This window comes from Sebastes fasciatus, chromosome 18, assembly GCF_043250625.1.
Source record: "Sebastes fasciatus isolate fSebFas1 chromosome 18, fSebFas1.pri, whole genome shotgun sequence".
NCBI classification, from domain to species: Eukaryota; Metazoa; Chordata; class Actinopteri; order Perciformes; family Sebastidae; genus Sebastes; species Sebastes fasciatus.
The window spans coordinates 15,498,050-15,525,857 of NC_133812.1; the positions used below are offsets into that span (position 1 = coordinate 15,498,050).

General features: G+C 41.5%; 2 protein-coding genes across 5 annotated transcripts in view; both read left to right on the forward strand.

Annotated features, from left to right (window-relative positions):
- Positions 1 to 885: 885 nt before the first annotated feature.
- On the forward strand, positions 886 to 6,804 carry batf (basic leucine zipper transcription factor, ATF-like). The gene is made up of 3 exons (XM_074615043.1): positions 886 to 1,102; positions 2,043 to 2,147; positions 5,957 to 6,804. Exons 1-3 carry the CDS (start codon positions 1,040 to 1,042, stop codon positions 6,158 to 6,160), a joined length of 372 nt encoding a protein of 123 aa, XP_074471144.1. The 5' UTR covers positions 886 to 1,039; the 3' UTR covers positions 6,161 to 6,804.
- Positions 6,805 to 7,935: 1,131 nt separating this feature from the next.
- The window catches only part of flvcr2b (FLVCR choline and putative heme transporter 2b), a 29,101-nt gene continuing 9,228 nt past the window's right edge, over positions 7,936 to 27,808 (forward strand). For 2 of the 4 annotated variants that reach the window (XR_012591343.1, XM_074615042.1), the window contains exons 1-6: positions 7,936 to 8,951; positions 16,995 to 17,136; positions 21,312 to 21,452; positions 23,402 to 23,469; positions 23,843 to 23,946; positions 25,406 to 25,516. Coding sequence is in view for 2 of the 4 variants with exons in the window: in XM_074615042.1 (XP_074471143.1) it covers positions 8,364 to 8,951; positions 16,995 to 17,136; positions 21,312 to 21,452; positions 23,402 to 23,469; positions 23,843 to 23,946; positions 25,406 to 25,516 (1,154 nt within the window). In the remaining 2 variants the exon portion in view is untranslated. Of the gene's footprint in view, positions 8,952 to 15,310; positions 16,083 to 16,994; positions 17,137 to 21,311; positions 21,453 to 23,401; positions 23,470 to 23,842; positions 23,947 to 25,405; positions 25,517 to 27,808 lie in introns of those variants that run through there. The other 2 variants (XM_074615041.1, XR_012591342.1) reach the window with 2 other exon arrangements.

Genomic DNA, 27,808 nt, shown 5'->3' on the forward strand with positions numbered 1-27,808 from the left:
AAATTCATTTCTACATATTATTTTTTTTATAAACATGTATTCAGCTCAGTAAGTATTTTTATGCATTTATATATTTTATATATATGATTTATTTGTGGGATTTTCAATAGCAAAAACAATGATACAAAACATTAATTTTAAAATGAATTTCTACATCCAATTATTATAATTTTTTTTAAAACATGTATTCAGCTCAGTAAGTATATACTGTATATATACATATATGACTTATTTGGGGGATTTTCAAAAACAAAAACAATGATACAAAACATAACCCCCTGCATGTATGAGTGGTTAGATGTATGATGAATGAGGTAGACATTGGCAGAGGTAGTGATGATACTAAGACAAGAGGGTGGTATCAATGATACAATGCAAGAAAATTAAAAAAAATTAAAAATAAATAAATAGAGCAAAAACAACAACAATAACAACATAAATAAATAAATAAATAAATAAATAAATAAATAAATAAATAAATAAATAAAAATACATCCAACACACAAGACATTTTGGAGACAATTGAAACTTTTTCTGAATCTGATAATATCCACCCCACATTTATTGAAAGTGTAACTTAAACCCACCAATATGTTATTTTTCTGGAGTTTACAAGATTACCTTATGTGCTTTAACTTTCCACCAGACATGTGACTTCCAGTCTAATGCAACTTACCCAGATTCTTACCAGAAGCCACATCAGATACAGCTAATTAGGCAGACGGCTAGTCTCACAGTGTGTGTGTGTGTGTGTGTGTGTGTCAGAGAGAGAGAGAGAGAGAGAGAGAAAGAGAGAGAGAGAGAGCGGTAAAGGAAGAGAGCATGAGCAAGAGAGTGAAAGAGAAGGAGGAGTGACAGAAAGGGAAAGAAAAGAGGGAAGAAAGAGACTCATTAAGCCAAGTTCTTCTCAGCACTCGTTCTGCTACACAGACTCTCTCTTTCTTTCTTTCTCTCTATCACACACTCACCACACACACATACTACAGAACACAAAGCAGAAGTGGACGAAGACACACGGTTTCTGTCGCCGCGGTTGGCTATGGCTCAGGGCTCTGACAGCAATGACACAAGTTACAAGTCCCCATCACCTGGCAGCAGGCCGGTAAGTGTGCTCTTATGTACTTTATCATCAATGTGCTTGTTTACATTTTATTTACGCTGAAGATCTATAGACTGAATACACCATTCTGTGAATTGAACCCTACATATTTCTCCTAAACCTGTGATTGGATGATGCATACTTGGTGGGCAGCAAGGCAGCCTATCACTAGTTCTGCCTTTGTTGGCTCTTTTTCACAGTTTCTCAGAAGTGTTTCACATGCACACATGGGCTGCAGGCATGACTCGCTTCAAGTGTAGGCTTTTGCAAAAATGTATCACTCGTCCAAGTTGTGGGAATCCTTTGTTTTAGCAAGTCTCTCAAACTGTGAGTGATTGGAGAGCTGTCAGGAACAGGCAGTACGTACTGTACGTTCCTCTGCACGTGAGACTTGGTCCACATGTGCTAGTTTTCTTGCACATTGTTGCTCATTTGCTCGTGGAGATAAAACCTTCAAATGCTGTTTTTTTTTATACAAGCTGGAAGCCTCACATTGTGGATTAAACAATCTCCAGTAGCATCAGGTGTTTTGGGGTTTTTCACCAATGTGTTAACGGACAACTCAGAATGAATTTGTTATCTCTTTGATGTACAACTGACTCAGCATTTTGAAAAATGGATTAGTTATTACGATACCAAGAAAATAGAGTGTTCAGGACATGAAACAGGGTGTGCGTTATACCTAACCGATGACTCAGCCACTCCCCGACCCTGCCCTTCGCATTAAGTGTAAAGTTAAGCCCATCTTCTGTCAAACTGTCATTAAAAACTGTCACGACCGCTTCCATTTCACACATTGAACCCCACCAGCAAGAGCCAGTGACGTAAACTAAGACGGTTCATCACTTTATCAGGTTCAGGAACATCTCTGTGCCCACTTGATGTTTATATTATGCAGATGCACAAACGCCAGCATTAACTGTCGCTATTTGTATCTTATCAGAGCTCCTCAGATGATGCGAAGAAGGTGATGCGGCGAGAGAAGAACCGGATCGCTGCTCAGAAGAGCAGGATGAGGCAAACTCAGAAAGCTGACAGCCTGCACCTGGTGAGGAAAACTCCCTCCGAACACCATACTCATACTCAAAAGCAACAACATTTAACACTGACTTCTACTTTTTATGACATAGAAGATATTTCATATCAGTGTGAAATGACTGTTCCTTGATAAAACTGCAAAATTTTAGCAAAGATGGAAGGTCAAGCCCTAAAAGCCATCGTTTAGTTGCTTTATTGTACTGCAATGCTGGTTACAAATCACATTATACACACTGAAGGATGTATTAGGGTATCCTTCTAAATATCTATCGAGTCGTATTGTTTGTACAGCCTGAACGCCGCCAACCGATCAACTGATCAACAGCCTCTGGGAAAGGCTTCGTACTATATTTACCAAACGCTACCTGACCATGTGGCGATGTGTCATGGCTTCTGTTGGGCTGCTGCACACTTGGACGCTGCTCTGTGTGTTTGCAGAAGCTTCAGGAATAAATTAGCACGTGTGGGCAATCACTCCCTTTTTGCAGCAGAAATCCAGCACCAGAGATTGCAGCGCTGAATGTGATAACAGAAGGGTGTTCGGGCTGGCCGCTTTGTTTGTTGCCCCCATTGTTCTTTCATGCAGCTCATCTCGTGAGATGAGTTGGTAGTCAGTGTTGTTTCAGCTTGTACTTGTTTGACTTGGCTGTCTTTTATTCAACTAAAACTTCCAAAAGAGCGCAGGTATTTTCTTCAATCTGGGATTTCCAGCCCAGTTGCACAGCAGTTCGTGAAATAGTCAAGGAATGTAATCTATTGATTCGTGTATATAGACACACATTTTTTTCATGATGGTCAGCACGAAATCAATTTGTATGTAAGCCACCTAATTGTGAACCGGGAACTATAAAGAGAGGCGAATGCCACATAGGGAAGAGGTCAGGGTGGATGGGTAACTTCCGCACTTAGGTTACAACACTTCCAGAGTTATTTTAACCCAAATCACAATCTTTGTCTAAACCTAACTAAGTAGTTTGTTGCCTAAGCCTAACCAAGTCAATCTATTCCTAAACCTAAGTAGTTTTATTTTGAAAAGAGCGGAAATTCGTGTCTATATACATGAATCAAATAGATTCAATTTTGTGACTATTTCACGAACTGTCGTGAGACTGTGTTGGGATTTCAGTTACCTGTGTGTGCAGCAGGTCTATATGAACCCAGTGAGTTCTACACTCATGATGCAATGATCTTACGGATTCTTTACAACCTGCAGTAACTCTACACGCTGACCACACATCCACTATCTGTGTGACTTCCTCGTTCAAGTTCAAGCCGAGATGATTCGTGCTGTACTCATGTATGCCACGATGTTTTCAGAGCAGCTGTTTCTGTGTAACTTTATCAGAGAAGAGATTTTGACCTTCAGAAACCCCACGCCGTAAGCAGCAGTAGATCCAGAGATGTGAATCCTTCCTGTGAAGTACGTTGCATATTAGCAATCTCTTTAAAGCCTGCCAGTCACAGAGAGGGGATCACAGAGCATACTCTGTGGTTTCTCTGTCATCGTCTCACCAGATAAACAGGAAGGCGAATTTTCCCTCTCTATGACACCGTGGCTTATTTCCTGTTTCTTCAGTAGTATTTTTTTTCTTCTGTGTAAATTGCATGTCGTGGGCAGAAGGGGAGAAAAAGGCAGTCACTTCTTGTAAAGCGCCGATAGCAGTGGGCTGTATTTGGCTAAGTGACGCATGTGCAGGGGTTTACCCAAAGGTTGTGTGACAGTAAGGACCCACAGCTCAGTATTAGAGTCTTTCGGCCACGCTGTGATGACCTTTTCATTAACCAAGTGGAAGATTTTCTCGCCTGCTATTCCCACACCGAAAAAAATGTTTTTTGCTTTCAACCACTCGCGTATAGTTTGCTCTACTTATATGAACTCTGAAGTTGATGATCAGACAGATTGTTTTGGAAAAAGTGGGTCTACTTACGTCATACAAAATGTTAGAATGGCAACTTTTAAGATTGTGATGCTCAGTGAGCTGCAGGTAGTTTGTGTTTAAATTAATATTCATAGGTTGATGTTGAATTAAAAAGCATTTTTACAACTTTTTGAAATACTGTACCTTATGGTAAAGTACTAAGGCATGCTGTAGATTTTTTGTGTTTTTAATAACTCCCAAAAAATCTTTGGTCTTCATTCATTTCAGTATGGAAAGAAAAACAAGTTGAATGGACTTAAAAGTTACATGTTTCTCTACGACAGTGAAAATACTCTTATTACTTAAGTTATGGCATTGCTCTCTGGTAATGCAAAACAACAATCCATAGACCCTTTTCACAGCAGACATATTTGACATATCATTGCGGAGGACCATGATTAATTTGATCAATTACACCTGTGTTTACACCTGCTATGACATGTCAGAATGGCTGCTGTGAAAAGGGCCTATTTCACCTGCGTTACCAGCTGGTTTTAAGGTAACTGGACAAAAATAGTCATAGCATACCACTGTTTTAGCCTTTCAGCCAATTTAAAAGTATAATTTAGCCTACATACTTTTACTTTATTTATTCTTTTTATATAAATTTTTTTTACTAGCATGAGCAGTCTTCACATAGCATGTGTGCAATATGTAAAAAAATATACTTGCAGAGGCTTGTCTGAGATAGACAGTCAATCACAATGAACATCATGTCATCACATATACATGTGTGTATAACCAGTCCATTCAAGTGTCTACATGTTGATACTGACACCTACTGAACTGAATGGAAACTAATGTCTGCTATGTAATTGGAAACAAGACTGAGAGTCTACAGCCATGCTATCAGCTCTGTGAGGTTGTACAGTACAGTTTGAGTCATAGACTGAAGCCAGCCTGCTAACATGCTTACAATAGCAATGCTAAGATGTTAATGCATAGCAGGCATAGTGTTTATTAAGTTCACTAGTTAGCTCATTTGCTAATTTACACAAAGTGAAGCTGGGGCTAGTGGTCATGTCATTAGTTGGGCAGGTATTTAATCATAAACAAAAGTATAATTTTATTAGATTTATTATTAGATTAAAACTTCGACCAGATGATGGAACTAGAGGAAAAGTCAGAGGATCACCAAAGTTATGCAAAAGATGACATGCATGTACCATATGACCTGGCAAACCAGCCAGTAGTTGTGGAGAAATTTCACTTGATATCACAAATGTCAGCCTCATAAGGGTGCTAGATTAAAAATCAGGGTCTGTAGGATTCAACTTCTGGGGATTATGATTCTCTGTACAAAATTTTGTGGTAATCCATCCATCAATCTAATATTCATTACTATGTTTTCATTAGTATAAAATCAACTGAAACTAAGAATCGTTGTGTTTTCGTTAGCTTAGAATGAGCCCTTCGTATCTACACAGGGAGCGGGTCCTCTTCACGTAGTCCGCCACGTTGCTCCACCATATTTCTACACTGGCACTAGAGAGAGCCTTTCACGTAGTTCTCCGATACGCTTGTGAAACTGTGGCCACGGTTTTGCACTCGGTGGCTCACGATACCGCAGTCTTGGAAAGGGAGGAGTGAGCGGAGGGGTACTCAGTTGGTTGCAATTTGCAACCACACTACTAGATGCCGCCAAATCTGACACACTGTACCTTTAAGCTTGACAAATTGGTGGACAAACCGACAGACAGACAGACATTGCCATCCATACAGATAAATTAGATTGAATATATTATGCTTCGGAAAGTGGTCAGGGGTAAAATATATCACGATCTGTGGTTAAAAACACTAAAATATGCAAAAAATACCTGCATGGAAGCAGTTTATAACGCTGCAGAGCCACTTGTATCACTAATATACAAACTAACCTCCCATCCCTTTGTGTTTCCAGGAGAGCGAGAACCTGGAGAAGGAGAACGCCGCGCTGAGGAAGGAGGTGAAGCAGCTGACAGAGGAGGCCAAGTATCTGTCCTCTGTGCTGACCAGCCACGAGCCCCTGTGCACCGGCCTGGCTCCTCAGACCCCCGACCTCCTCTACCCTCCTCATCACGCCAGCTACCACCAGCACATCACCGTACCACACTACCAGCACTGACCTGACTACCGCGGACTTGCTGCGAACCGATGACCGACCTCAACGGAGAGAGAGAGACTGACTGGAGATGTGTCTATAAATGTTGTTAAAGAAAACACGAACATTAACATGACAGGCCGATACGTCGTCCACACAACCACAGTACGGACCCCAAAACTGTAACAAGCAGTGCTCAAAACTATTTATTTTGCTCGTGCTCATCTCTTTGCTTTCACCTGTGTGATCTATGTGTGAAACAGCTCGATGAGTAGAATTATCAACCAGTCTATGTTTACATTGGGAGATGGAAAAAAACAACAACCTGCATGTTCAGGTGACTCAGACTCAGACAGTATTTTTGTAAATCTTTAGTGTCATGGAGAGCACCTTTTGTCATCCTGTCATGTTTTGAGAATCTTGTGTTTATAAATGTGTTTTCAGTGTGTAAATATCAATAATGCTCAGGAGATTTTTGACAGATTTGATTGTGGACAAAGAGAATGTAAAGTCGAGATCCTAAAAAAAAAGGCTTACCAAAAAAAGAGACGTCTGTGAAGTGAAGAATGGGCATTTCAAAGGGTCTCGACTTGTGTACTGGTGATAATGCTGATGTGGAAGAAGATATTTATTAAATGTGATGCCATTTAGGTGATCATTTCTGACCTCCCCAGGCTTGTTATTGATGCTTTTATGCTCTAATGCTTTCTTTGTATTTAAGCTGCAGTGGGTAGAAATGGAACAAATTTGATTAAAATAAGTTATTTTTATAAAACAGTCACTATATCCTGACAGTAGTGCATGAGACAGGTAATCTGAAAAAAATCATTTGCCTCTGTGTCCTCCGGTGCTCCTGACGGCATCTGCAAGATTTCACAGACCGGAGCGAAACAACCAATCAGAGCCGAGCTGGAGCTTGCTGTCTCTGAGCAGCTGTCAATCACTCGCGAACTCCGATCAAACAGTCAAACTAGGCAGCGCTGATCAAATATGAATCAATATTCTATTACTGTAACGCCTATTTCTTGCGAAAAATGTTTTCAGAAACATCTTGTAGTGTACTGTTTAGCTGTAAAATGAGAAGAGTTTGTGACCCGGTAGCCATGTTGAGATCTGTTGAAGAAATACCAAGCACCGCCCACCAGCCAGAGCACAGCCAATAGGAACGCTCTCTCTCTCTCAAATTACCTGTGATTGGTCAAAGTCTCCTGTCACGGGATAGCTTTCTAAAAGCCTGAAAACAGAGCCATGAGGAGGTGCAGAAGTGTAGTTTTCTCTCAGAACACTTGAATTACAATATGCTGAATTATGGAATTTTTTCCCCAATGATGCCAAAAAACATACTGCCTACTGCAGCTTTAAGTCTGCACTGGTGCTTATAACAGGGGGCATTATATATTTCTGTAATGAGAGAGTCCCTACTGTAGATGGTGCTGCTCACCACTAGATGACAGTAGCTCATGTTATAAAGCACAACATTTAATCATTCATAGTTTGCCCTGAAGTGAATTAAGTTTTGTCCTTGAACACAACTGAGGCGTTCAAGTCATTCACTACTCCATTTTTGTTAAGCAAGTGGCCAAATAATAAATAACCTGTTATATATGTATATTTTTAATAAAGAGGTTATAATGGGCATGTTTTTACAAATTCCACAACACAGATTTTATCAGAGAAGCTATAGGCGACATTTAAAGACGTTACAAACTGTAACTAAAAAAGCATGAGATATATCTCAGTGTTCCAGGCTGCTTAGATACCAACAAAAAGTGCACTTTTTTAAACTCCGCCCTTGTGTGTGTCTGAGTCGCCCGACTTGTTTCAAGATCCCAAAGCGGCTTTTTAGGTCCGGGTGGAAGAGAAAGAGGTCACCGCAGGCGCTACTTTAGCCTCCTACTACACGTGGATCATATTCATTCATGAAATCAACTCTTATTTATTGAACTTGCGCAGACGTTTTACGCGTAAAGTCGTCTATACTGAAGTACAGTATAGCTTGAGGAAATGCCGCCTACACTGGAAGTTGTAGAGCCTGCTGCACTACTTGTTCATTGACTACTGTGGACATTTGAAAACAATGTTTTTGTTTCTCCTTTTTGTAGCTGAAAGCATGAAGTTGTAGGCCTATTTTGTCGCTAAGCGTTGGATGTTTTAGTGTTTACGCATGAAACTGAAGAACTTTCAGGTTAGTTTGCAAGTGTTTAATACTCCATGAGTATATTTAACTATGAGTGAGAAAGAAGCGTTGCCTTTAGGAGACACTGAGGCTCAATTCAAGGCAGATTTGGAGACCCATGTGAAGCTGGAGGATGCGGGTGACGCGGTGCAGAACGCCGGCGACAAGAGCCCGCTGGACGGCCACGACGCGCCGAAACCCACGCTCCTCTACAAGCGTCGCTGGATGATCGTGCTCCTCTTCAGCTCCTACTCTCTGTGCAACTCCTTCCAATGGATCCAGTACGGCATCATCAACAACATCTTCATGAAGTTCTACGACGTGGACGCCTTCACCATCGACTGGATGTCCATGATCTACATGCTGACCTACATCCCCTTCATCTTCCCGGTGACCTGGCTGCTGGACAAGAAGGGTTTGCGGGTGATCGCGCTGGTGGCCACGGCGCTCAACTGCGCGGGCACGTGGATCAAGGTGGCCAGCGTGAAGCCCAACCTGTTCGCCGTCACCTTCCTGGGACAGTTCTGCTGCTCGTGCGCGCAGGTGTTCATCCTCGGCATGCCGTCGAGGATCGCGTCGGTGTGGTTCGGCTCGGAGGAGGTGTCCACCGCCTGCTCCATCGGAGTCTTCGGGAATCAGGTAGGGGATGTGAAACACACACACACACACACACACACACACACACACACACACACACACACACACACACACACACACACTGTCCTCTATAGTCAGTAAATAGGTTAAGAGTTAGCTGTTCACCTACTTGATCACTGATTAAACTAATAGCTCCACTAACATTCCCACATCTCTTTTTGGCACGTTTTGCGTAATTACGCACATCCAGGGGCATCACAGTGCGTCCAAGTTCCACAACATCACTCGCTGATGAATGGGAGAGAATGAATGGAGGCAATGCACAGTGAACCAGCATACACAAGAAGAGGCACATTTAAACAGCCACCTAAATCATATAAATAACTTTTTATGAGGGTTTTGTAAATTGTAACAGTGAGAGATGAAGATAAAATAGTCTCTTTAATGTTTAAAGGGACTGTTTGTAAGAATCAGAAATGCTTGTTAACAGCGACACCTGTGGCTGTTAAGTCAACAGAATTCAGCGTCGGGTTCGCGCTTTGCTCGCTCGAAATAGACATGAACGAGCATCGCTCAGAACAGTGAGGCGACACACGTCAGCTTTAACCACAATATCACTCTATATTTCACCTGCTCACCGGTCTCCCCATGAATCAATGCTGATCCTAGTGTTGGCTTTTCGAAAAACGTTATCGCCTCCCGACTGCGCCCGCAGGAAGACACCGGCACCCGGTCGGAGGCGATGACGTTTCTCGCTGCGGAGCCCCGTCACTTCACAAGACACGGGAAACCTCTGTTGGTCTGGAGGAGCTGCAGCATTTATTTCTGCACAAACGTCCACTCACTAGATATTCTCAGAGCTACTAACTCTTCTGCAGTGTGGAGTGTGCGCGCATACACGTGAGAGTGGAGCGAGACAGCGAGAACGCGCGCGTTGTGTGAGTGAAGGCAAGCAAGCAGGCAGAGGAGGAGAAACTCCGGCCACACGCGAGCGCTAATATGCGAGCATGCATGGGATCCCGACCCGGTAGATTTATACGTGTAAAAAGTTACAAACAGTCCCTTTAAACAGCCCCACTATGGGGACTAACATCATCACACATGAATACAGTCGGGCTCATTGGATCCACCAGAGTCTCAGCTTTACAGTGATACCCAATTCATGTAATTCCAAGACTGTTTAGGGACCCCAGTATGCAGAAGTTTTCAAACACACCATTTTCGAATAGGCGTAATAACACATTTATACTGCATTCAAAAAACTGCATGTGATTATCATAAAGTGGGCATGTCTGTAAAGGGCAGACTCGTGGGTACCCAGAGAACCCATTTTCAGTCACATATCTTGAGGTCAGAGGTCAAGGGACCCCTTTGAATATAGCCATGACAGTTATTCCTCGCCAAGATGTAGCCCAACTTAGTAGTATAGTACTGTAGTATAACTTTTTATGAGGGTTTTGTAAATTTTAACAGTGAGAGATAAAGATAAAATGAGTCTCTCTAATGTTTAACAGATATCTACACACATGTTAAAACTAGGTTGTCAACACAAAGCCACTTGTTATTCATCAGCATGGAACACATGGATGAAAAGGCTCACATTTACAGTAAACAACCTCTTTAAGCCTGTCCTCAGGTGGTCAAGCCTTTATCTGCTTGTCCTCAGACATAGGAGCCGCAAAAAAGACAATAACATGTCTGAAAGAAACAAACTAATAAAGGATCCACATTTGTGTAAATCAGCAATATCATAGTGAGAGTTAAAGGGACAGTGTGTAACAATTAGGAGGACCTATTGGCAGAAATGGAATGTAATATTAATAAGTATGTTTTCATTAGTGTATAATTACCTGAAAATACGAGTCATTGTGTGTGCGTGGAGAGGGTCCTCTTCATGGAGCCGACCGCCATGTTTCTACAGCGGCCCAGAACGACATATTCTCATACAACGGTTTGTATGATATCTTTCGAAAAGTTATTCATCATTTTTCGTGCGTTTTCCTATAAAAGGGCCAGCGACAATTTCCACTCCAGTCTTTTCAAAATGAAAGGTTTGGATGCCCTCAGGTCCTCTGGCAAAGCTGCTTCACAGATGTTTTGTCCTGGTCCAGGTAACACTTAAACCAGATTTGGAAAATGACGGGAATTAGAATACAAACATGTTTGACATGTCTTCGAGCATTGTGTGGGCAGAATCTTGACGTGAGATGAGAGAAGAGGGTATTACAGTAGTTAGTCACACTGAAGTAGCCATATTAAATACATACAGAATGACTTTGTTTTAAATGTGGTGGACCAGTTATTACATGTTAAGCATAAACACGCAGTACGGTAGGACATTGCATGTTAATTGTCCTCTGGATCTCTGACTGTGTGACTTGTGATTGTCACTTCACATTAACAACACACACAAAGGCAGCAGGGCATTTTAAAATCCACTTGAGCAGCCAAATAAGCAGACAGGATCGCAAAGATCAGCGTCGTGCCGCCGTTAATGTCCCGCTGGCGAGCATCAGATTTGACACTTTGAACAAACAACACTTGAGTCAACTTACAGTACATCAACTCCCAAGTAAAATGTCACTGAAAAGTCATCGCTTAGTGCTGGATAATGAGCTGTGTGTAACCCGGAGCACAAACTGGATTTTTGGATGCAGTAAGAACAATTTGCTGGCTTTCTGATAGACGTCTAATGAGCATGTTGTCTCTTAACAAATCATCTGTTTTCAACCTGCAAATCTTTGTGTATTCAACGTCTTCAGACAGCTTTAACACCACAATCTAACCGGCCTTCACACTATTCCGGCTGACACCTCCACAGAGTTAATACACTTAAAGATACCAGAGTTTTCTTAACATCAAGCTGTATTAAAGAGTACGGTCTAGACCTGCTCCTTATGAAAAATGTCATGAGATAACTACTGTTGCGATTTGGGGCTATAAAAATAAAATTGACTTGATTTGTCACCTGTCATTTGTGCATGACAAACAATATTCACAGATTTAATAATAACTGACTGGACTAAATATCCTGCATTCGTACAATATAAGCCTCAATTTGGTTGTCATAGGTTATTACACTGCTGTTATAATAGCACATTTCATCATATCACACCCTTCAATGGTCAAAAAGAAGGAATATAAGGAGGGCTGACCCAAATGCTTCGAAGCTTCGACTGTTGCCATGGTAATCAACCTCCAAATCAGTAATCAAATGCTTTGTTTTTAATTTAAAAAAAAAATATATCTATATATATATATATAGATATATAATCATGTATCAATCCCAAAATAGCCCATGAAATAAGGAATAATCCTACAACATTATTCATTATTCATATTCAATATTCATTATTCCAGTGTGCCTAGAAGCACGAGGCAAAGCCTGGTGCAAAGCACACTGGTCTATTATTCGTCGGGCTTATAATTATTCAGACTTCTGCCTAAACTTTGCCGCGCTACTCCTCCGGCAGCGTTGCCAACACCTGTACAAAAAGTACATCAAAACGTGCGGAATGATCGGGAATCGTGTGCTATGACCTGGCTAAGAGATTCGCGCAGCGGTTTCCGAGCAAATCGCGCGAAAGCGCGATTTTTTTCTCCATTGGAATGCATTGGAACACTCCTCTTTGGGGCCATACAGAGTCGCCATACTTTAACGTAGAAACGTGATTAAAAGTTTAAACGGGTCACGAGACTTGGGACTTTATTTGGTCAAATGGAAATTTTTTGATAGCTGGCACGGTTTTCACGAAATCGCAGTTTACGTTTTGTGAAATTTTCAGACCGTTTCAGATTTTATAATGGGTGTGTATTGCGTGGGTCGTTAAGGGCTAGAGCGCGTGACATCATCGCTAGAGTGCGGGAAAGCTTTGAAATCTTTTGAAAATTTTCCGAACAAATTGCTCTGTAGCCCACAACGTCCACTCCTCATACACAATTAATACATCAAAACGTAGGTATTTTTGTGCCGGTCGCAAACATGTAGCTATGGAATCAGTCGGACTTACACATTTGGCGACACATGCCTGAACGTGAGAGCAACTGCAGGCTTCGCTCCCATAGGGCCCCATATTAAATTTCACAGAATGTTTTGGATCAGAGAAAAAAGTTCATACTTTTCGAAACTGCCGCCGAGGTCACATTTTTGAGACTACAGACCCAAATGTCGCACCATTTGTTCATCAGAGACTCCTAACTGGTCTCATGAACAATCTAAGCGATAGGAGTCACGGTTTCTGTCGTAGAAGCACTTTTATGACATGTACGTCTCTGGTTAACTCCTATTATAAACTGTCCCACTGCAGCAGTGGCCAATCACCACGGCAACTTCAGATTGCTGCTAGACAGCTGATTCACATTAGCCAATCAGAGCAGGCTGACTAACACTAACACACCCACCCACACACACACACACACACGCACACTATTTACTGTATCACGCCATTTAAGTGAGCCAGCATGCTCTAAACCAGGGCTTCAATGGATCAGGGCCATAATTAATGTGATCAATTACACCTGTGATTAAAAGCCCCCAACTCTCATTGTATGATAACAGGAACTAGGTATTCACCTACTTTTCAAAATAAAATCCCTCAACTCTTACTGTATGTTAACAGGAAACTAAACACTCCTCACGGCCCCCCAATCACCATGGCAACCACTGACAGACATGCACGCAGCGAATGGGCCTACAGTGATGACCTCACTATGGACCTCAGACAGTCTGAATCTGCCCCCCCTCCTCCACACACACACCACCCCTAGCCCCCACCCATCCCCCCAGCACCAGGCACACTGGTCAAAATTTCTTGCGAAATTTTCTAGTGAAGTCTTACTATTCCTCTTCTTACGGTTTTTGCCGCGCTACTCCTCCCTCAGCGTTGCCAACAATGCCTGGAAGGCACGTTCACATTCATCATTCCATATCACTTTCGAGGTTGATTTTTTTGTTAGTTCGGTGAGTGGTGCCGCCAATGTAGAGAAATGGGGAACAAACCTTCTGTACCACCCCACCAGTCCTAAAAAGGATCTCACTTGCTTCTTGGTCAGGGGTCTTGGAATCATCTGTATGGCCTTTATCTTGTCTATTTGTGGCCTTATCTGCCCACGGCCGACCAGGTACCCAAGGTATTTCACCTCCTCCTGAGCCCAGGAACACTTGTTTGCATTCAGGGTCAGCCCGGCTTCCTGTATCTTGCTTAGGACGATTTCAAGATGCTGCAAGTGTTCTTCCCAGGATTCACTGTAGATTACCACATCATCAAGATAGGCAGCTGAAAACCTGGAGCAATCATTAAGAACAATGTCCATTAATCTTTGAAAGGTCGCAGGTGCGCCATGAAGGCCAAAGAGTAACACAGTGTACTGGAACAAGCCCATCCCTGGAATCTGGAACGCTGTGTATTCTTTGCAAGATGGGTCAAGAGGCACTTGCCAGTAACCTTTACAAAGGTCTAATGCTGTGATGTAGTTGGCTTTCCCGATTCTCTCTAGCAGCTCATCAATACGGGGCATGGGATATGAATCAAAACAGGAAATACTGTTCAGTTTCCTCATGTCTGAACAGAACCGAGGTTGAGTACAATTTTTCTTGGGAACAAGCACTATGGGGTTTGACCACTCACTTCTGGATGATTCAATGACTCCCATGTCCAACATCATCTGCACCTCCTTCTTCAGTGGTCCCATCATTCCAGTGTGCATAGAAGCACAAGGTAAAGGTATTCACCTACTTTTCAAAATAAAATCCCTCAACTCTTACTGTATGTTAACAGGAAACTAAACACTCCTCACGGCCCCCCAATCACCATGGCAACCACTGACAGACACGCACGCAGCGAAAGGGCCTACAGTTATGACCTCACTATGGACCTCAGACAGTCTGAATCTGCCCCCCCCCCCACCCATCCCCAAGCACCAGGCACACTGGTCAAAATTTCTTGCGAAATTTTCTAGTTACTAGTTATATCTGTGGTAAAATCTACATTTTAAAAAGCTTGCATACAAAATGATAGGAAGAAAGGGATATTCTAGGTATTATCCGTAACAGTACAGGGATCTGTAACAGTAACAAAGACTTGGAAACATTAACTTGTTGTAGCAACCGCAAAAATCCTTCACATGAGTTAGCCTTCACACGAGACATAAAGTTCAACAGATATTCTTTTGTTTTCTGGGGTCACTGCCATTCAGACAGTTCACTAAAGAGGTAATACAAGGTTTTGAGTGTAATGGGAAGATTTCTAATATTAACATCACATGACAAGACTGAAGGTGATGAATATGTGGACATGTGGTATAGAGGCTCCAGGCCATCCCATGCAGTGAGTTGCGAATCAGGACACTAAAGAGCAATAGTAACTCCAGCTGTGCTCGCTCTCTGGCTTCTCTTGGGAACACCATCTCTCCTCTACAGGGCAGTTTGGACGCAGGACAGCGAGCTGCTAGGACACAAGCTCCGAAATCTTAAGACCTCTCACCTCTCACGCTTCAGGGGCCTACTTTAGGACAGTTAAAATGCTACAAAACAATACTTTGAAGGACAACCATGCAAATTCTGAACTCGGTGGTGAAGAATGGCCGAGGTCCAAGGCTGCAAAGAATCCTGCTCCGGGCCTCGCTTCGCTGCAGTGGAGGACTCCAGGACCTTTAGGCAGAGCCATCTCCACTGGGTCACGGTTAGACGTCCAGGCTTTACAGGGTGATCAGGCAGAGCTGGTCCCCAGGGCTGAAACCAAACTTTACCACCGTCGCTGGGCCATGCTGTTCCTCTTCAGCGCCGTCTCAGCCAGCAACGCCTCCATGTGGCTTCAGTACGGCATCATCAGCAACATATTCATGCGCTTTTACAACATTGACTCTCTGGCCATCGACTGGTTGTCCATGATCTACCTGCTCACTTACATCCCACTCATTCTGCCCGTCCTTTGGCTCCTGGAAAACAGGGGGATCCGGGACGTCGTCCTCGTTGGGTCAGCCTTTAACTGCATTGGCGCTTGGATAAAAATTGGTAGCGCCGGTCCCAATCTGTTCCCAGTCACCTTCTTTGGCCAGTTTGTGTGCTCAGTGGCCACCGTGTTCATCCTCGGTATTCCTTCTTACCTTGCCTCGGTGTGGTTCGGAGAGAAAGAGGTTTCCACCGCTTGTTCCATAGGAGTTCTGGGAAACCAGGTTGGTCTGAATCTAACACCACGGTCCACATAGTGAGGCAGCTGTCTGTAGAGTATGCAGCTGCACTGGATGCCAAAGTCACATAGGACTTCTAGTGTCTCGGTGCGAGAGTCCAGAGAAAATTGTGTTAACCGTTTGCTGAAACCTCCTCGTCATACTTTGTGTGTTTAAATGTAAAAAATGCTCTTTCCCAATTGTGAAGTTCTGTGTTGAATTAGTCGGTTGACATAGATGCTGTTCTATAGTGCTGCTATTTTCATTGTCGATTTATCTGACAATTACTTTCTTGATTAATAAATTAGTTATTTGGTCTATGAAATGTCAGAAAATGGTGAAAAATGTCTATCGGTGTTTCCCGAAGCCCAAGATGACGTCCTCAAATGTCTTGTTTTCTCAACAACTCAAAGATATTCAGTTTACTGTCATAGAGGAGTAAATAAACCAGAAAATATTCACATTTAAGAAGCTGGAATCAGAGAATTTAGACTTATTTTTTCTTTAAAAAATGACCTATAATTAATCAAGTATCAAAATAGTTGGCAATTAATTTAGTACTTGACAGCTAATCGATTTATCGTTGCAGCTATAATGTTAAAACATGTTCATATAGCAACCTGATTTGATAGTAATAAGAGAATAACTATTCCGAGATGGGGTTTTCTGCTTCATTGACCTGCACATGCGAGTTTCAGATGAGTGATTCTGTAACTTGTTTTGAGAGATGACACAGTTCCCATCTACTTTTAGAGATCAATTGGGTCATGAAGTCATTATATTTACATTTAAATCAATAAATAATTTAAGATTACTTTAAAATACTTGTCACAACAAACAATAATAACCTCTAGATACACGTAGTGGTACCATTCTTTAATTTGTGTTAATATACAGTATGTGCTCATTGTCTTCTAGCTGGGTATTGCCATCGGGTTCCTTGTGCCTCCCATCCTGGTGCCTAATGTGGACGACATGGACGAGCTGGCTCACCACATCAGCGTTATGTTCTACATCACAGCCGGAGTGGCTACCTTACTCTTCATCCTGGTTGTCTTCGGTAAGATTTGTCATGTAGCACATAAGGGGGTCAGTCCACATAACACTTAACTTACTACTAGTGTTATCTAGCCATGCAGACATCTTAAAACCGCTGCAGATAAAACTGAAACTCTCTGCATGGCTAGACACCCTGAAGCGTAACGTTTTTTTTTGCAGTTTCGGCAGTTTTTGAATTTACATAAAATGTAGATTAGCTGGATTTAAATGCTAATTTCAAACTGACGTTACTGTACCGTGCAACCGTCGATTTTTTTTGTGAATGGATCGAGAGTCGAGGTGGTCAATGAAGCAGTGAAGTGAATGAAATCAAACAAGGTGACATCACCCCAGTCCCTCAGAAACCTACTCAGACTTTTTCATGTCTATTGTCTGGAGCCTTTTACCACTCAGGCCAGTGGGGATTTTCTCATTCAGTGGATCCACCTGATGATGGTTTTAATTTACAGAACACTTCCACTCTAACAAGAAGCACCATTCAGTGCAGTGGACAAGAAAAGTGCTGACCTACATGTTCCCACCAACACAAAACCCTCCCTGAAGGAGAGTATCACAAAAACGATACTGTTGTGGTACAAGTCAGGTCAGGAGAAATGTCACGAGTGCATTAGCATACTGAACAGTATTATTTTGTAAAGTATGTTAGTTAATAGAAATAGAGGATCTATGATCACAAAAGGACAGTTTATGGTAGAAGGAAGTGACTTCCTTCCTTCCTTGACTGACGTGACAAACAGGATATGAGTTGTTAGGCAAAAGGCTTAGTCTGCTTTATATCTGCTGCTCATGCATTTTCTGTTTTATCTCCTGCCGCTCCCTTACATTTTATCTCAGAGTTTATCTTTTTAATTGCATGTTAGCAACTCACGTGTAGCAATCACGCTTGTTTATCTGTCTGTTTTATTATGGAGAAAACTAGAATCACTTGCAGTGCTTTTTAATGGGGAGGTAGATTACTAACAGAAGTGTTTAGTCAGAATACAATAACAAACAAGGGTGTAAGTATGTACTCCTCTATAGAGAAACACTCGGTTGGGCATTTGTAGGAGAGGAGGAACAAGTTTCATGAAAAAGCTGTTGTCCTGTCGGGCCAGGGGGAGGGCGAGGGCGCTCGTAAGCGTTCTGCATTCAGACACACAAAAGGATGCTTGTGAAGGCATTCCATAGTGGCACCATGTACAACATTCAGACTGACTGCCAGGGTTGTTAGTATAAAGTGAAAGAAAGATATAGAGTAGAAAGACAGAAGCTTTTGCTGTCTTAAAGGGATAGTTCTAGTATTTTGAAGTGGGGTTGTATGAGGTACCTATCCATAGTAAGTGTATTACCTACAGTAGATGACGGCACGCCCCCAGTTTGGAGAAGCAGACAGAAGTACCGACATGGAATTAAAGTAATGTAGTGCTGTGGACGGGGCCGGCAGCAAAATCTGTTTTAGCCACCTAAAAGAAAGGCTCACCTAAAAACATCAATATCAGTTTAAGTGTACGCTATATTTAGAATATTTTCACCGCTTTACCCTGCCGTCTCACAACCCTTTCTGACTGGGAATTGAAGCCGTTGTATCCATCTATGCTCTCTTCAAAGCCACCAGACTCCATTGAAAAAACCTGTAATTTTACCTTGCAGAACACGGGGGTTGCTGGTCTACCGCTACCTCGATCGGTTAGTTTGTTTGTGCTATTGTGTGATTTTGGTGAATACGAACTCACCAAAGTCACACAATAACACAAACAAACTAACCTATAGAAGCAGTGGTAGTCCAGCAACTCCTGTGTTCTGCGAGACAAAATTACTGTTTTTCTCAATGGAGTCTGGTGGCTTTGAAGAGAGCATAGATACTTCAGTTAGATACTACACCGACTATGGATAAGAACCTCATACAACCCCAATTCAAAACACCCGAACTATCCCTTTATTGATCAGCGATCACTGATTCTCTACAGGACGTACAGACTTTCCTCAACCTTCAGTCATGTGATGGTTTGAGCCAATGGATGTGCTGCACAGGGTTACTCCAGCGAGATAATTCACACCAGTTGGCCACAGTGGTTTCATGATATGACACATCTACTCACAGACATAGCACACCCTCACACATACATGCGAGATGCCATGTGTGAGGGTTGTCCTGCTGGCAGGGCCATCTGTAGCTCTGCAACAGGCCTGTGAGTCAGCAGGGCAGACAAAGTCCCAGGATTCAGGAGATTTGCATAAACTGTGTGCAAAAAGAGGTGAGAGAAGAAGTTTGGCGCTGCTGCCTTTCCTCTAAATGAATTGACAGCCAACGTTAACCTCAGAGAAAGTCTGCGTTAAGACATAATAGAGGAGTGGATCTGGTTGACTGGATAAAGGGGAATCACCGGCGATGGTAAAGGAAAATTAGCTTTCACAAACATTTTTAGAAAATTTAAGAAACGTAGCATTTCCTTTGAGTAACAATGATGTGTAGTAAAATGCAACTGAGGTCGTTATTGACTCAAAGAGCCAGTTAGTTTAATAGGATTAGTGAGAACTGGTTACTGGTTACAAAAACCCTCAGGTCTGATTCGCTGGCGGTTAGAAAAAGATTGGTTCAGCTCCAAGAACCACAAAGACAGACATCTGTGTTTCCCCATGAAGCCTGGGGACACGTGCTTTCACTCAGCAGACTGAAACAGGTCATGTCACAGTTGTCACCCCACAAGATGACCGTCCTCTGGGTCAGAGGCTGGCTGACTTGGCCTTCAGCCCGAGAAACACTCAGTTGGAGAATATAAGTGTGTTGAGCGCATAGTGAACATGTGTGGACTTGTCCAGCTGTGTTTGAATGTGTCCTGTTCCACGGCTCATTTGGACTCCATGCCCCTCTCATTTTTAGGGAGTTTGTAGCCCTCTTTCCTTGTTTAAAGAGGAGAAACATGATGTCCAGCAGTCACCTTAATGTACCCAATATTAACTTTAGAATTTGTCCTTTAGCGGCTTCAAAGTAAAAAGAAATTAAGTGAGTGAAATATTATTATACAGCACTGTACTGTATGTACATTTTCCTGTAATTCAGTAAAATTACAGCTCTGAAGGTTTGAACAGAGTTCATAGTACAACATGAGCTTGTAATGATGAAAATGCCAAAGAATAAATCACCAAAATACTGAAAAAATCTTAAAGAGGACCTATTATGCTTATTTTTTAAGTGCATACTTATATTTGGGGTTTCTACTAGAACATGTTTACATGCTTCAATGTTCAAAAAACACTTTATTTTTCTCATACCGGCTGTGCTGCAGCACCTCTTTTCACCCTCTGTTGGAAACGCTCTGTTTGAGCTCCTGCCTTCCCGCCTCCCGAACAGCCCAGTCTGTTATGATTGGTCAACGGAACCAAACTCTTCAGACTCCGCTCCAGCTCCGCTCTAACTACCTTTGTTTGAGGGCGTTGCCAGACTAGCCGCTAGGCAGGTATTATGCAAATGTGTTACTTGGGTTCAGGAGCAGTGTTTCTGTGGGGGAGAGTAACTCCCTTTGGCGTTGACTTTGAGCTTTGTAACTTTGCAGACATTTTACATGCACAACAATAATTATTTAACACACTAAAGGAAAGGGGAAAAGCACAAAAGCATAATTTAAATGTAAGATATTGTTGGAGAAATGATTCAATAAACAGTCTCTGGTCATTCAGTTAAGAAGCAATTACAATTTATTAAGCAAATGCATTTGGGTCCATACAACAGACAAGTCAGCGTTAAAAGACAAAGGACTCCCTCACTACATCATTCTTTATAATCTTGGTTTAGCCTTCCGCCCTGCTTCTGAGTGAAAGCATTGTCTATTCATAAAAAAGAGTTACTTGTGATTAGAATGTTTTGGCAGAGTGCAGGTGTGAAGATGATAAGAAATGTATCTAAACTAGGACAGCCTGTGCTTTCCCATAACATTCAGATACATCTGAGTACACAAATGCTACACAAAGGGACATGGTATTTTCTCTCACAATATGCAGCATGTTTGACAATAATACACCAGGACATATGATATATCATATATATGAATTACATCAGTCTGTGTTCATGAATGTGTTTGCTCATAACTGAATCTCCCAGTTCACCTGTAACCTGCATTTTAATTTATATGCGTGAGTGTTGCTGCTGCTGTTATTTGTGTTTTACTGTGTTTAACGTTTGGTTTCTCCATATGTCAGTCTTCCAGGAGCGTCCTAAACTCCCTCCGACTCAGGCCCAGGCCACAGCTCGTAGCATCCCGCCAGAGCACTACTCCTACACAGCCTCTATTCTCAGGCTGCTCCGCAACAGGCCCTTCATCCTCCTCATCATCACTTACGGTCAGTCATCATTCATTTTCAACAGTAATATTTTTGTGTTCATTTTATGGACTAACATGAAAAAGTAAGTTTTTTTTGTGGGGGGGGGGGGGGGGGGGTTGTACTGTAGGTTATTTTATGATCCGCGTGGTTTGAATTGTTGGAAAACATGGTAAAAAATATCTTGGTTGATTTTTGTCAGTATTATCTCTCATCGTAACCATTAAAGCTGCAATAACTGATCTCACGATTATCCCGTTGTGAACACGACATTGACATATAATCACCTTTTAAGTCAATATGGTAAACTTGTTAGCAATTAGGAAATAAAAGTCCCCTGAAATAAATAAGAGTAGTCCTTAAAAAACTATTTATTGAACTATATTCACTTATTTCTATATTTATATTTAAATTGATTTATATATTTACCGCCTCATTTATTTATTTCAGGATTATTTCATAGCCATATTTGTTTATTCCATAGGCATATTTATTTATGTATTTATTTATTTAATGTTGAATGAAATGGCATTCAATAGTAAACCACTAACTGATTTTCAAGACTCTCCTTTAAAGTGTAACAAGCTTTATCTTATCATTAAATGCCATAAAAGTCATTAGTTGTTCAAAAGCTCTTATAGAGACGAGAGCGAGTGTGTCCTGAAGAGGTTCAAAGTTCGTTTATAGTCTGACAATGTTTAACATGTGATCGATGTGACCTGAAGATCAAATGTTTTATGAAGTTAAAGGTCTCTGAGATTTGAAATTATTTGTTTCTTTGCCGTCTGTCAAATTAGTCGAGCTTGTCAAGTCGCAGCAACTACGTCCAACAGCTGAGAGCAGAAATACTTTTTCACGAGACACAATTCATGTGACTATTATTAGTGTGTGTGTGTGTCTCTGTCCTTCCGTCTGTCTCATATGATCATTAGGATAACTATGCAGAGTTCATGGTCTCAGATTTACCTGTGATTGTCACTCTCTGTCCTGCAGGCTGCAGCTCCACCTGTCCCTGTCTGTTTAACTGAGCTGTAGCTGCTGATCCTCGATGTCCACTTATATTCAGGCTCATTTACACAGTAATATCTGCTAATAGTATTGAAATATACATATATTCATTGTTGTTTTTTACATCCTCACTAGATTTATTCTCTCTTGTGAGTGTTTTTTTGTGAGTGTACAGTATACAGTATGTTCTTTCTGTGCAGTTTGTCTGAGTTACTGACATGAGCTTGATCAAGGAAAAAACACTCAGTGCCGTCCTGTCCTTTTATAGAAATCCTTGGCTCTCTGTTTCGGAAACCAGTCTTATTCGGGTCATTTGACACAAACTAAAACCCTTCCACTGCTCACATTATACAGTATTTAATAATTCTCTTAAGGAAGTTAGCTCAATCATTCCTTAAAGGGGAACACCACCCAAATTAATAATTCCAATATGTTATTTCCATGGCCTAGGAAAGTTCAATTAATATTTGTGAACATGAGCTACTCTCTCTCTCAAAGCCAGAAACCAGAGAAGTAAGTCTCAAACTTGTGATGTCATCGGGTATAAAGTCTGGAGCTGCTCCGTAGACAATGAATGGGAGAATGTTTATTTTCTTTTTTTATACCCAAATGAGCTTTATTTATTGTAGTGTTGTCAGTTGTGAAACAGAAAATGTTCCCATATACTCAGAACGTTCCCCTGGCTGCTCTCAGTGTCATCTATTCATTGTCTATGGAGCAGCTCCGCACTTTATACCCTATGACCTCACAAATTTGAGTTTTAGCATTCTAGTTTTTGGATTTGGGAGAGAGTTGTTCATGTTTACTAATATTTTTTGGACTGTCTTAGACCATAGGAATAACATGTATGAATTTTGAAAATGGCCGTAGTTCCCCTTTAACTATAAAGTTCCCTGAAAGATGTTTTTGTCCTGTGGTTTGTGGTGTGCAGACTTTGTTTGACAATATTTCCCAACTCCCAGGTTTGAACGTGGGTTGTTTCTATGCTGTTGGCACGCTGCTGAACCGCATGATCATCGAACATTACCCTGTAAGTCCTGTCTAACGTGTCTGTATGTGGATAAACATGCTTCCTCTAATAATATGTATGTACATTTCAGGACTTGAAAAGCTGGTTCAGCTGTTATATTTTTGCATTGCATAGACTTTTCTCTTTTGAAGTATCGGTACAGGCTGCTGCTAAGATATGTGTATATGGAATAATGTTGCCTGTTGAAGCTTTTCATTTAATTTTACTCTCCATCAGTAGGAGGTGTGGAGAAAGGATTGACACTAGATTAATGTAGACTCTCGCCTCAACTCCCTTGAAATGATGTCTGCTTTCTCTCAAAGTGCCTCGCCTTTCTTTGGTATGTAAGGCCCGCAGGTCACTAATCTACGTCCTATCTTCCTTGACGCTTTAGGGAGAAGAGGTGAATGCTGGGAGGATTGGCCTCACCATCGTCATTGCGGGGATGGTCGGCTCCCTGATCTGTGGCATTTGGTTGGACAAAACGAAAACCTACAAGTAAGGCGAATGTCCAAAGTACAAGAAGAGCACTTTGTACTCCTGAAGAAGTGTTTTGTTTCAAGTAGGGCCGTCAAAGTTAACACGATAATAACGCGTTAACACAAATTTGTTTTAATGCCACTAATTTCTTTAACGCATTAACGCAACTTGTTGCCAAGACTGGCATCATGTGAAACTAGAAAAACCTAAGGAATCCATTGGTACCAACCATGTCATACTAGCTTGTCAACAAGTAAGCCAAATAACACTCCAAACGTTGGCTAGATTTTGGCGAATAAAAACTGTCATGGCCATTTTCAAAGGGGTCTCTTGACCTCTGACATCAAGATATGTGAATGAAAATGGGTTCTATGGGTACCCACGAGTCTCCCCTTTACAGACATGCCCACTTTATGATAATCACATGCAGTTTGGGGCAAGTCATAGTCAAGTCAGCACACTGACACACTGACAGCTGTTGTGGGCTTCAGTTTGCCATGTTATGATTTGAGCATATTTTTTTATGCTAAATGCAGTACCTGTGAGGGTTTCTGGACAATATTTGTCATTGTTTTGTGATAAATATATACATACATTTGCATAAAGCAAGCATATTTGTCCCACCATGTTGATACAAGTATTTAATACTTGACAAATCTCCCTTTAAGGTACATTTTGAACAGATAAAAAATGTGTGATTAATTTGCGATTAATCATGATTAACTATGGACAATCATGCGATTAATTGCGATAAAGTATTATAATTGATTGACAGCCCTAGTTTCAAGTGTTGGGAATCAAAAAGATGCACAGAAAGAGAGTTAAAGTTGTAGTTCACTGTGTTTTATCTGACATCAGGCAGCTACACCGGCTTTTTTTCCTGTTCTGTTTGTTGTCATTTTGCTTCTCATCTCGCTGCAGATCTTGTTAGTGTTTATGTGTTGGCTGTAGGGGGCTCTATGTCTGTTGATCCAGGTGCAGCATGCTGATCTGACAGTGATCTTACTGCCCTCAGGGGCCTTTTGGCTCAACCCCCCCTCTGTGTTATTTACATGAGTCTTGTTTTGCAAATGGGGGAATGTGTCCCGCCAGGCTTTGTTGTCTAATCCAGATATTTTAATTACTCTCACACATATTTTAATCATTTTTCATTTTTGTGACAATCTCGTGTATTCTCTCCGCACATATCTCATATTTTAATCTGTGGCTATAATTATGTAGTGAGTTTTAAAGATGCCCCGTAGGTCTATAAAACAGCTCATAAAGGCGTTGCTCCATAGCGCCACTAGTGGTCAAAAACTCCACTATGTACCTTCACATTTTGAATGCAATGTGATATCAGACTTTTTAGATCACTTGAGAAGCTACAGTGGTCTGGTACAGCGCCTACTGTAACTTGAAGAGTTAAAATGCAGCAGTACGATAATGATGATTATTATAGTGTTCAATGTTGTACATCTTTCATGTGTTTTTCCAGGCAGACGACCCTCGCTGTCTACTTCATGTCTCTGGTGGGGATGATCGTCTATGCTGCTACGCTCAATCTTGGACACCTCTGGGTGGTCTTTATCACCGCGGGAAGTCTTGGGTATGCTTTCTTTCATTCTTACTTTATTTTTTGGGATATATATTTTTAATGTTTTTGCTATACACTTAATTTGTTCAGTCAAGGGACAGAAAACTGAAATGATCTATAGAAATATTTACATCCAAATCACTAAAAATATTGTGTTTCAAGATGGATTATATCCCAAGTAAGCAAGCTGGAGACTCAGTAACATCACATTTTAAGCTCCAACTATTTGCACATTCCTTAGGCTGTATCTCCCCCCATGCATTTTTTAAAACTGATATGAATCAGAAATGGAAACCTGCAGAAACTTTGTACATTCTCGTTGCATAATTTCTCCAATTATTGAATTTTTTTCTGTTGCCATTTGCAACAATAATTCACAGCCGTGTTTATTCAGAGGTCAACTCTGGCTTGATAAGCATTCGCACATACCCCTGATCCTACACATAGCAGGATCTAAGGTGAAGGTGAAGGTGAAGCCTCTGTACACACTGACGCAGTAAAATCAGGATATATAGAGCAGAGGTGACACAGCCTCCTGCTCATGGGGAAAGAAAACCATATTGATACATACACGCCACAGTTGTGTGGAATCCTCTTAAACAGTTTAATTGACTTTATTGCATCTGGATAATTCACTCTGTATCATCATTGCTTTCCAATGAGTCCTAGGTACATGTTGTTTATTCAAAACAAACAAAAATGGGACAAATAAAACATATCAAACGGTAGTAAGAGTCGAGTTGTATTCAAGATGCCTCTCAAGTATCATAATAATGGGGGTACGATTCATTAAAGGGCCAATGTGAAGGATTTGGCGGCGTCTAGTGGTGAGGTGGCAGATTGCAACAAACTGAAACTTCTCCCAACTTCTGATTATGTAAAGTGAAGCCAATGCTGAAGTGCCTTAAACTTGCACTCTTTAGCCAGCAGGGGGCGACTCCTCTGGTTGCAAAAGGAAATCAGATTGTATAGAAGTCTCTGGCTGCATCCCAAAGCTCTTATTTGTCATTTCCTCGCTCCTCGCTCCTCGCTCCTCGCTTGAACCGGAAGATGTTACGGTGCGCCATCTAGAAGACCGTCCCAAAGCTCTTATTTCTGCACGGAGGAGCGAGGATCAAGGAGGGATCTCTGAGGAGCGATGAGCGAGGATACACGAGAGTATCCTTCACGGAATTCTTTTACCGACCGACACCCCCCCTTATTGAATATCAGTTACTGATTGGACGCTGCTGCCGACTGGACTGATCTGATAACTTTACCTCTCAACATCGCTGGATTTTTATACCGGAGTGAAGACAGATCACAGATTAAACCTTTTATATTTTAGTTGTCTTCTGATTCACCATCTAGTTGAAATCGGTGTTAATTGTAGGTGTGAACAGCAGCAGAAGGACCTGCAGTAGCTCTCCTTCACACACCGCGAGTGAAGCAGCCTGTCACTGAGAGGGCTTTATAAAACCTGACGAACGGACTTAAAATAACTTTCTTCTTTTATTAGAATGTTTTTTTCCTTTCATGATCTGTTATTTCCCCGTTAACTTTTATTAATGATACTATTAAAGTGAGAGAGGGAAGGAGAGTGTCTGTCAGCAACAAAAACGTTTTACATCATTTATCCTCATTTCCATTCAGTCAAGTGAGGCTGATAATTCCTGAACATTGGGTTTGATATGAGTTATATCATTTACATTTTCCCTGAAACATTCAGCCCAATACATAATGTCCAGTGTTCAAAAGACACCATAGTCATATTCTGGGTTATACAGACGCTAATAATGAATAAATCGTATGAAGACATTGTGCCAGTAGAGATGGTTCCTGAGCCTCTAAACAGGACTCAGTCCACAGTAGAAATACAGACTGCAGCTGTTATTCATGTGCAGGTGTTTGTTAAACAGGTAACAGGCTACAGAGAGAAAACACTTCTGCTCTGCCACTGAAAAAAACTGAGTGTCTTTATTAGTATTAGATCAGTTCAGACATAAAACTCCATTAAAAGTCTCTACAGCTGTTAAAGCTGACTGACAGCTGATCCAGCTGCGATCAGCTGCTGCTGTCATCAGTAACGGACGTCGCTTCACGTGACGCTTCAGAGGAAACAATGTCTCATTTCTCTTAAAACGTATTTCCTTGTTTCCTCTGTCCTTGTATGGTTTCCTGGTGGGAGGGACTAAGACGCAAGGAAAAGACGCAAGTGAGGGAAACGTGGATGCAATTAAGAGCTTTGAGATGCACCCTATGAGAAAATGAGCCTACTTCTCACTTGATTTATTACCTCAGTAAACATTGTAAACACGAGTTTAT